This window comes from Daphnia magna, linkage group LG8 (genome assembly GCF_020631705.1).
Source record: "Daphnia magna isolate NIES linkage group LG8, ASM2063170v1.1, whole genome shotgun sequence".
Taxonomy (NCBI): domain Eukaryota; kingdom Metazoa; phylum Arthropoda; class Branchiopoda; order Diplostraca; family Daphniidae; genus Daphnia; species Daphnia magna.
This window is the reverse complement of record NC_059189.1, coordinates 1627297-1638816: the sequence shown is the minus strand read 5'-3', so window position 1 is coordinate 1638816 and position 11520 is coordinate 1627297. Positions and strand designations below refer to the sequence as shown.

At 40.1% G+C, this 11520-nt stretch overlaps 1 protein-coding gene and 1 long non-coding RNA gene across 2 annotated transcripts; one reads left to right on the top strand and one right to left on the bottom strand.

Moving 5' to 3' along the window:
* Window positions 1-291: 291 nt before the first annotated feature.
* LOC123475446 lies at window positions 292-11220 on the bottom strand. The gene is made up of 3 exons (XR_006650543.1): window positions 11034-11220; window positions 843-1046; window positions 292-763 (listed from the first exon to the last, which is right to left on the bottom strand). It is a non-coding gene; the product is annotated as an uncharacterized LOC123475446 (long non-coding RNA).
* Window positions 8551-9794, top strand: LOC116929266 (neurogenic differentiation factor 1). Its single transcript, XM_032936450.2, has one exon. It carries the CDS (start codon window positions 8715-8717, stop codon window positions 9579-9581), a length of 867 nt encoding a protein of 288 aa, XP_032792341.1. The 5' UTR covers window positions 8551-8714; the 3' UTR covers window positions 9582-9794.
* Window positions 11221-11520: the final 300 nt, after the last annotated feature.

Below are 11520 nucleotides of genomic sequence, written 5' to 3'. Positions count from 1 at the left end.
CACTTTAACTTATGCAAAGCTAAGATATTATAAACAAACTGACCAGTAGTCCTCGTCGTCAACAACACGCGTAGTTTGGGGTCATTTTTTATGATACCCCAGAGTTACATTTATTGGCCTTCCGTTTTCAACAGTCTAGTAACCATCTGCTTTTCTCTCTCTCTCTCGTCCCCACAGTGGTCATCGATTGCTATCTGTACCAGCCATTACTCGATGACATTAGTACGATATCTACATAAATAATATCACAATTTTTAGATGACGCAGCACAGACAGTCAAAAACAATCGAACCCCTCGCATTCTGTCGTCGGAATGAATCATAAACAAGGCGCCGTTTCGTGACCTGAGGTACTTCAACATTTGTTTTATTTTTGTTTTGTTTTTCAATGTAGACTATGTACTCATTATTATAGGGGTCAGCACTTGACGACTACCTGTTCGTCCATAGCGAAAGAGGGGTGGATCCATGGAGATACTTAAAGAGTCTCTCTATACATCCAGGTGTGTGGGGTGCATTGAAATAGGCGTCACTTGGCGGTTATTCTTTTGTTTTTTCAATGTTAGACGGTTTGATGCCAAAAAAAAAAAAGAAAAGAAAAGGTCAAGTGCTTGTTGCTATATATCCATAGTGGTTATTTGGAAATATAAAATGGGTATCGGTTTACTTGCCGACGCGTTTGGCACGGGATGATACCTCATTGACTCCTTGAACCGGATACTATTAAGTTAAAGAGGCTTGTTCATTCACTCCCCTTCTATTTTCTATCTCAAACAGACATCGCAAACGCGTTTTCTTTAAATGCAAAAGGTAAAATTATCAACAAAAAATAAAAATAAAAACCTTCAGCTGTTGGTCCTTTTCAACCAATAAGAGAAAGAGAAGATGGGTTCTATTGATTGTTTGGATACGTTCTTTTTTGGCGTTGGTTTCTTTTTACGAGCTGACCAACGGAGTCCATTCGCTCGCTTGACGTCTGTCTTTTTGCTTTCCCTCAATATCGCCGAACAGAAACGCTGCGAGCCGTAAATTACGTAGCTCGTTACTCTTGAAATAGAAATGCAACAAACGGCAGCCATCAAATTTCAATTCAACTCCTTTTCTTACTTGAGAAAAACAAGAGAAAATGCTTTCCCCTACTTTGAATGATTTGGGGATTACTTGGCGGCTAAGTACCTATTTAATAGCAAGATTATGAGTGGACAGGAAAAATGTATATGCCTTACTTTCGCTTGTAATTTTCTTGTAAAATGTGCGCGGTTAGAAAAATAAAATAAAACTGTCCCTAAAACCAAGTCGTTTCAAATGGTCGGAGATTATGAAGCTCAAGAGACACAATTTTCAAAGAGACGGTTATTTAGAGCAGCCATAAGACTCTCTCCAGAGGTGGTCCACAAGATAATCTTGTGTCCGCTACAGTCGGACATGGATGAGCCCTCCGAATGGAACCCATAAAAAGGTGTTGGAAGGCGCGCGATGGCTATCCCGTGGAACGCACAATTTCGATAAGTGAACAGATTGTTGGTGAGCCACACGCGGCCCAAACAAAACAATAAAATCTGGTTGAGAGGAGATGAAAAACGAGAGCGCTTGGATATGACTGGCGGGCCGTGTGCAAGGCGCGTGCCGAACGTGCGACACCAGGAACACGGAATTAAGAACCCTGACTATGATTTTTTTTTATTTTTTTGCTAAAAGAAAAGGAGAAAGGTGTTTGCAGTATAAAGAGCCGACAAAAGGCAACAGCCGCTCCGGAAATTTGTGTCAAATTATCCCATCAGATCATCCGTGTCCATGTACCGGCAGAAAATCTATCCTGCTAATGCGTACTCATGAATATTCATGAAAAGGCCACACCTGAAAGTGCAACATACGACGTCCAAGAGGAAATTTCAAGCTAATGTGATTTTAATTTAACGCACGCGAAAACCAATGAACTTTAACGAAACACAAAAACGGCCGATCAATTCGATGTTGGCTAAAATAATGTAGGTGGAACTAATCCATCAGCAACGGTCAAATTTTCACAAAAGCAAAAAAATAAATAAATAAATAATAACAGCATGTAAAGCCATGAAATCCTACAAAAAAAAAACCACTAACTAATCAGCATCAGCATGATCTGCTATAACGCTCTCCCTTTCTGTTCATCATCTCCGATGATATCAAGTTCACCTGATGGCGTCATTCAACAAAAGAGCCGGGGCACCCAACCCAGTAGAGACGCTATCATACGTATATATATATATAAAAAAAAAAAGATATACAGATCTCTATCGTGTTCGTACACACACACGTTAGATGTAGAAAAAGGAAGAGAACAATAGGACAAATAGGGATGATGCTGTGCGTTGTCTAAAAAGCAGCACAACATTGAAATTTTCAGAGCTGACGTAATCCGCATGGCAGCTCACATGTTCAGGAGCTGATGCTGTGCGTGTGTATGTATCTATCTAATGCACACAACATACACATAACATCCGATCGCATTACGTCATGTGCGCATGAACGCTTCACCGGTTCCAAGTTCCGCATTTTTTACCCTCCCCTCATCCTTTTTTTTTTTTTTCTATTGCGGGGGATGCAAAGTAAAAATGGATCGCGTCTTTGACAAAATATTTGGTCAGATTACCCACACGGTTGGCAGAGACAGTGTAAAGCCATTAATGGGCTATGCCAAGATGCTGAAAGTAAAAGAAGAAAGAGAAAAATCAAAGGAGATTTAGGCGAAAGAACTGAGCGTTCTTTTTGCGTCAAACGTCCCCCCCACCAACAAATGGCAACCCAAAAATGGGACACATGCTGGGCATGTTTGTATACATTACGCGATAAAAGAACTATGAGGAATGCTTTCCAATGATTGCCGGTCGCTAAAATAGAATGGAATGTCTTCGAGAAACGGCCCTATTTTCATAGCAGATCGTATACTGCTAAAATAACGACAAAACTATGATACAGTAGCATATCTTGTTCAAAATTATTTCCAGTTGACAAGATTCCATACGTAACCGTTTTTTTTTTTTATAATATAAAATTTCATTGGAATTTTCACCAACTCATTTGAATTTTTTTTTTTCCGCTCTCAAGATGCTGGTAGAACAAGACAAAAACTCAAAACTGTAGAAAAATCAACGGACGTAAAAGAATATTTCGAGTGGTCTAGCGAAATCAGTTTGATACAATTTAACAGTGTGTGTGTGAAACAGCCGTACAATAATAGCCGATAATCCGTCAAATTAGTTTACACTGTGTTTGCTCTGATGAATCCTGCTTTTCTTTCTCCTCTTTTAAAAAACTAGACACACTTTACTTTCTCTAATAATTGTGTGTAGCGGCAGTTCGATCTTGTGAGTCCCCGCTGCGCCCGTCTTTTCAAATAGCCGCCAAGATTTCTTTATTTAGCGCATTAAGAACTGTCTTACCACTCGGTACATTCTCTTTTGAAAAATTATTATTAAAAAACACACACACAAAAGTTCGCTTCGTTTACGACGCACAATGGCCTGGCTTTCATCAAATTCGTTCAACTTGAATGAAATTTTCAAAAATTTAAACGGCGGGTAGGTAATATCTTGGAACAAGACAAACCGGTCGATCACATATTTTTTCGATTAAATTAACGGTCATTACATCCCCGAATTCGTCTCCCTATCCTCTGGAAAGCATTTCATTAAAAAAAAAATAATGATAATAATAATTTGCATTGAAAAATGTTGATGTAGTTTGCGCACAGATTTTGCTGTTGGTCGTGATTTATCAACGCGATACTTTCACGCCCTCCCGTCAAATGAATTGGTTTAGGGTTTTTTTTTTTTTTTCCTCTCTTAAAAAAACTAAGTTGACAATTCTTTAATGATATGCGCATACATTAAAGGAGTGTAAATTTTTATTTTTCAACTCGGGTGTGTACAAGAGGAGGTCCTCGAAACTGCGTGACTCATCGATCCGTTCCTCCGTTTTCAAAATAAACATAAATACGAATTTAAAAAAAAAAAAAGCGTATCAAAGTTAAGTGGAATTTTGTTTTTCAAAAAAATATTTTTCTGTTGACAATCATCCAACCCCTAGAAATAGCAACCTTCCTCTTAGGCTTACCACCATATATAGTTAAAAAGAAGCCTATATTACAAGTAGGCTACACAGAACGCTGGACTGCGTGGGCAGATGTTCCTCGGGCAACGATTTAAAAGTCCGCTCCAAAAAGTAAAAAGCCTTGTACAACCCACCCCCTTCTTTCTCCATCACCCCCCCCACCCCACCTCCTCTAAATCGTAATGATAATGATAAAAACTTTTTCTGATGTCTACAATAGCGTCACATGTATTGGGTATCCCCCATATAACCCCCTCAGCATCGAACACACACACACACACACACACAAAAAATAATAATAATCATTCTGAATCACGATTGCAGAGCTCTACATACACAATACGGATACACAGAGCTTTTTAAATACCCTCTAATGCCATTGTTGTCCGGTGTCGCTGTATAACGCCACCGTGTTTTTTGGTCGCGTGATCCTCCCTCATCCGACGGATAACAAAAACTCCCCCCGCAAAAAACAAAAAACAAAAAAACTGGCGAATAAATGCGAACTTTTTTTTGTTTTTTGATCTGTACGTAACTGGGGAATTTGAACGAACGACTCGTTCAATAAAAAATTTTTGTTCTTCTCTATTTCCTGACTGCGTTAGCAAATACACAATGAACTGAATACAACAGTTGAAAATGCAAATCGCATTTTCTCGTGATAAATTCGATTGCTACGTTTTTCAGGGAGGGGGAGAGCTATGGCTGACTTGTTCGTGAAGGGTGTCTTGCTTGATGGCAGTGCAAGCACAAAAACGATGCTGCCAGAGTGTTAGAGGACCTCATGCTGATTCTGGGGGTGGCGCGTTTGGATTCAAACAAGGAAAAGCGCCAGCTCCGAATCGGTGCTGTGCACACAAGAGAGGCACAAAAGAAGCGAGAAAATATATATTAAAAAAAAAAGGATGCTGGGGAGAGGTCAATCACAAGGCTTGCTACCAACTACTGGTAGCTAGTAGTTGTCGTCATAGTTGGAAGAACCATCGAATATCAAAAGAGATCCCCCCCCCCATTCTGATAGGAGCGCACCCGTCCATAGAGAAAGGGGGGGTTGAATGAATATCGCCCTCTATAAAATATAGGGAAAAAAAGGGGGGAGGGAAACATCACCCAGAAATTGGGGTGGAGGGTGATTGAAGAATAGCGTCGATTAAAAGTAGACTGCAGACCAATTCCTCATGTCTGATGCTGCCAGGCCAGATTTTCATTTCCCCCCTCTTTTTTGTACTCCTCTTTACGACGCATAACCATAACTATATCCTGCATATATAGGTATAGTGTCCCATATGGCAAATCCATATTTTACGTAAATAACACAGCAAATAGAACAGGCAGAAGCAAAGCCCCGAAAAGTCCGGTTTGGAAATAGAACACAAAATTTCCCGAATGAAAAATAATAACCCGATATCCTCGGGGTGATGAACGGAAAGCTTCGGTCATTATCCGGGATTATCTTTTCCATTAAATCTGATTGATTGATTCGCTTTAAAAAATAAAAATAAAAAACAAAGTCATTTTGAAAGGGTTAAACAGCTTGATCTGAAATACGATTGAACGGGTTGGCCCAAACGCGCGTAACCTGTTTGAATCGTAATGTCAGCGTGAAGCGCATCCAATGGGGAAAACAACATTCGGCATGAAAGTAAACTGCTGCTCGATTCGATTCGGTTTTTATGATTGTCACAATACTAGGGCCTAACATGGCTACTGCGTGTCGAATGCCGCCGCTATTGATCACGACCGTATCGCCGAGTCCATTACAAGTTGACACTTGTTCACAACATGAGAAAAATGCCGCTAAAAATGTGGTCCTGTGTTTTCTGATGGTCAACTTCTTCAAAGCAAATCCATCATCGATTTATTTATTCACTGCTAAACTCTTCGAGTATAGACTCCGCAAATGATGATAAACCTTGAAATTAGTTTGAATCTCGATGATGGATGAGACCGATCAGCTGAAAATGTTAAGAATGTGTTCCCTTGCTATTTTTCGGCCGCTAAAGAATGTTGCTATTCTCAGATAGAAAAAGAGTTGAGTCCTACTAAAGAGAAGATCATTAACACCTCCAATGTCCAGCACTTTTTCGGGTGTCACATAGCGCCACACTAAAAAAGAGAGGTACACAATAGAAGAGCTTTGAAAACAAGTTTTTTTTTCTTCACTCTTTCTTTCTATTCTCTAGAAATAGTATCCATTTAACTTTGTCGGCTCCCGAGTACATCAGGAAAAAAAAAATGTTTTCGATGATCGATGAGACGATTTTACTAACAAGAAATTGAATTGTCAAATGCCGCCAAGTCACAAACGACATGCGGCACTTTTCAAAATTTTTGGAAAACTGATACGTTCACAGGGTGAAGAAAAAATGACTTAAAGAACTCAGCCGTAGCTCAATGCAATCCGACTAAATAGAATGGCAGGTGGTCTTGAGAGGGCAAAAAAAACAAGAGCGTAGGTGTTTCCGCAAGTCTTATTGATTTCAAAAGCGTAACCGAGAAATAGAAAAGCAAAACGAGCGCGAGCCATGATTAGGAACGCACACTATATCCGCTGTTTCGGATCTAAAAAAAAAAAAACTAGAGCGCTTGTTGAACTATCAATTATCTACGCCCCCATGTATACTTTGAAGAAGCACTCGAAAAGAAAAAAAGTAGATAAAACCCGACAAGCTCATCAGCTTTTTTTTCTGGCACCACCAGGTTTTTCTGTACGTCGAGTGGCGCCACTTGTAAACTACGCCAGTCTTCATCTTTACCCCCTGTTTTATTACAATCAGGAATTAATCAATTCCTACTATAATTCTAATCGAATTTCTTTGTCTCCGAAAATCCATTAAAAATCAAAATAACAAAAAAAGCGGCAAATTCAAATAAAAAAAAAAAAGGTTTAGATATAAACTTCCTGTAAGGCAAACAACAACTACATGTAGGCTATACACAACGAAAGTGATTGTTGATCAACAAACGATCGAAGAGAGTGTTGGCTTTGTACCAGCGGCAAAGACCACAGCACGCGCGTCCCCCCCTATCCGCGTTTTAGAACCCTGCGTCGATGGTGTTTTTGTACTGGAGCAACCCCCTCCTCCTCAACAAGTGACAGGTGGCGTTGGGGACTGCTGTTCCTCTACGTAGACACACATCGACACCCTCTCTCTCTCTCTCTAGTCGCTTTTTAAAATCTAAATATCCAGAGTTATACTCGTCAGGGATAGATAGATATATGTTCCTCAGCTGGTAAGTCTATAGACATAAGCCGTAGTAGCTGGAATACGAGCCACGGATTGATCTCAATCGCATACGTGTCTCATTTTCCACGCGTGGTCGACTTAAGCGCGTATAACAGGAGCTCTAGCCCAATATAGTTCTCAGTGTGTGTTATCTTCCGCTCTATTGTCTTCTTAATTATTCATCGATTGACGACATACTCGTAATCATCCGATTGCATAAACTCTTTTTTTTTTTCTAAATTGAAATGTAAAGGCGCAATGACTACTAGGTAGAAGCGAAAGGATGAAACTGGACAAAAGCATTCAAAGAAAAGGCAAACGTCAATTAAGAGGCCAGCTGCGCAGCTGTTAAGAGGGTCGATGTTTTTTCGTAGTTACGTAGCTAAGTCTATACAAAAGTCTAAATCTATACAAAAGGAACGTACGCACGTGATGACAATTCCAAGTTTTAGCGAAGATCGAGCCCCCCCCCCTTCATTTGTGAGATGCAAATTGACTTTGAGGAGTGAGAACTATGAATAGAACAAATTCTACATATGCAAATCAGGGCCTTAGTGTGCACGTATTTCTTTCATCAGCATTCATCACATCAACACTCTTCATTCACACGATCATTAAATCCTCAGTAATAATTCAAACATTTTTTTTTTCAAAGGCAAATTACCCGATCGGTGACGTAAATTTGTTCGCTCGGGGAGTTCCAATACACCAAACTCACATATTATTGAAATTGGTGTTAATTTAAAAAAAAAGAAGAATTGGTAGAAAAACAAAATAAGATTTGCTACCAAAATCAAATTACTTTTTCATAAGAGAAAAGTGCGTACAACAAGCCGAAAGAGAACTGTTAAGAGACAAAGTCGAGTGGGAATATGGACAAAAGAGAGCGGGGGAAGCACATTCTATCAAAAAAAGGGAGAACTCCAAAAGAAAATTGAATCGAAAAGAAAAAAAAACGATTATTCATCGTGTGTTTGAAGTTGATCACAAATGTATATAAAGGTTGATCGAGGTTATTCTATAGATCAAAAGAGAGCTCTTTAACCAAAAATAAAAAAAGGGAAAATTAGACGTCGGGGAAAAAAGAAAGACCAATAGTGGGGAGGGAGAGAGTTAATCGTCAGCCCCGCCCAGCATCTATGCGCTATAAGGATCCAGCAAAAGCAAGAGTGGGAGGAGTTTTCGGTCTTTCTCTACGACCAGAGCTCCAGTGGCCCAGTAACCTGACCTTTGTTGAGCGCTGAGGTTTAAAGGCGAGGTCGCTCGGCGTCCACTGACTCAGTCGCAAACCTCCATCCATCCGGATCGAGTCTACATTGCTAACGCAATAAAAACAAGTAGAGCCAATTGTTTTTGTTTGTTTTTTTTTCAAGTTTCTCCTTTAGAAAAAAAAAAAATGTCGTCGTTTGAGAATGTCGATCTGCTCCAACTGTTGGATGCAGTCAATTCGAACAGCAAGCCACGCCGAAAATCATCCAAGACTAACGCAGCTGCAATGGAAGAAGATTCGCAACAAACCCGCAAAAAACGCTACAGCAAATCGAGAGTGAGGGCGCGCAGTCCGACTCAGGTGATGCGCATCAAGCGGACCCGTCGAGTCAAAGCCAACGATCGCGAACGTAACCGCATGCACATGCTGAATCATGCGCTGGATAGACTACGCACTGTCCTGCCCACCTTCCCAGAAGAAACGAAATTGACCAAAATCGAAACACTACGGTTTGCCCACAATTACATCTGGGCCCTATCGCAGACGCTGGATCTTGTCGGGGGGCACGATCCATCGGCCGGAAGCATCCAGGTGAATGTCGGCAATGTTACAGTCAGCATCAGCGATCAAGGAAGTTCCATCACTTCCACAAATACTCCCGACCATACGCTCATTCCATGGAACAATCGACGGATTGTCGAACCTCCTCTCCCACAATTTGATTCTTCTTCTTCTTCTTCCTCGTCCTCTTGCGGAGCAAACCAAACTGCAAACGATTATTTCGATGTTTTTGTCAACCAATTGGCCAACAAGAAAACGGACCACTTCCAGCAATTCCAGCAGCCGCAAATTCATCAAACACAACCTCAACAGACGTGGCTGCCTGGCCCGGCAGTTGTTAACCAAACAACCAACTGGTCATCCAGCAATCAGTACAACGAATATCACCTTCCCTATTCTTCTACTGGCTGCTCTGTTGATAGTTACTACTCTGATTCATCGTCCAGCTCGGGATATCACGACATGCTGTCCCCCGAATTCCCGTGTCTTTAAAAAACATCCGACGACAGCGACCGAACAAAAATTTTGCCTTTTCCTCATATCGAATTTTCCCATTCAAAATATTGTATGCAAAAACCCTCACAGAGCTGCTAAAAATGATCAAATTGATTTCAAATATGCAATTCTAATTCCTCGACTTGATCTATTGTAAATAAAGCATAAATTCTGATCTGAGTCAATAATAAAAAAAAAAGTTGAATCTCATTAAAGTTGTTGGCTCATTCATTAGAAAATTCAATTAGCTAAATTCAATTTCAAAATCAAAAGCCTTTAATTTCATTAGCAAACTGGGGTAGAGAAGAGAAATCAAAAACAATATTGGCGACACGTCGAAATAACCAAACTTGATGTTTGGTTCCAAAAATACACAACATGGCGACGGTTGATCTTTCAGAGGCAAAGTTGCTGTATAGCATTCAGCTTCAATGATTCTTTTGTCTGTCTCTGCGCACCGAGCAATCTACCTCCCCCCTCCTCTACTGTACATGTGAAGAGGTATGGAACACGAATGGATACAAAGTCCCCCCGATAGACAAAAAAAAAATGAAAAAGAAAAATATTAAGAGAGATTCTGCTTGACTGGTTCCATTCCCCTCGTACGTTTACCTACAGACGCAATGTATCGATCGACAAAATCCTTCCCGAAATGAAAATACATTGCGAAAGCAAGGAAAACCTTGGGCGCCAAATAAACAGCATGCACAGAACCAATGTCGTTGACGAGTAAGTTAGCCCCACTTAGCTAATCGGACAAACTTCTCAGAAGATGTATTATCGCCACACGAGTCTAAAGCTTTTCCAAATTGATACACCAGCCAATGTGTGGGTGCCAACGTCAACATAATCTGTTTTGACGGTGGAAGAGCCAAGAATGATGGAGTCGCGTGTCTGTCGCGTGACCCGATACACCCTCGTCAGCAAAAATAGGCATTTACTAGTTAATTTCTCGAGTCAACAAGTGAGCAGCCAGACACGTGTCGTCGTGTGTCAATATACAAATGGCTAATAGAGTCCCAAACGGAGATGTTACCACCAATAAATTCTCGAACCCATTCCCTTGATTACAGGCAAACCCAGGAGGTAATGGGTTCCCATTACGTGACGCAGAAATCCCTCGATTCTATTCGTAGGCACGAAGGTTTGTTTTTGCAGAAACATGGCACTAGCCTGATTTGTTTTGTTTTTGTACAGCAAATTGAAATTTAAAGACAAGCAAACGTACGTTCAATTCATCAAGTTGTAGTCGATAACTAAAGTGGGCCACATTTGATTTGATCAAATAAAACTATGGCCTTCAGCCATGTGATCAGCCATACGACAAAAAGACAGACTTTTTAGGGAAAAACCACGTTGAAATTGGTCGCAAGTAAAGCAACAGAAATTTTGGAAAAATCCGACCCAAAAACATATCTTGTTCAGTTAAATAAGCAAGGAATGACTTACCGAGATTCCTCGTTGAAATCGAGTTGTTTGTTGAATGCACTCAGAGGGGTTGAAGACGGTCGTCTCGTGAAATGACTCCTACGACTGATAAGTTTCTCATCGCTTTCCCGCCTAATTAGCAGATTGCCAATTGGAAATGGAGTAAAGCACGGTATAATTTTACAGGGCTGTCAAATTTGAACAATGCCTATCAATACTAAATTCAAAGAGACATCATTTGTTTCTCCTTTGTCCTTTCAGATAAAGGTGTATCTTAATTTATTCTAACAAAAGAATATAAATTTTTTAATCGTCGAACGATCTTAACACACTTGAAAAAATAAATTTTGCGCCTCGAAATGTGACTTCCATCTAGCGATATTTTAAAACACTATTCAAAATTAAAACGAAAATTAATATCGGTTACAACCTCATCTGATGACTTTTGTATCGCTAACTCATCAATGTTAGTGAGAATTCCAATTCTATATTCAATTACCTCATTTTT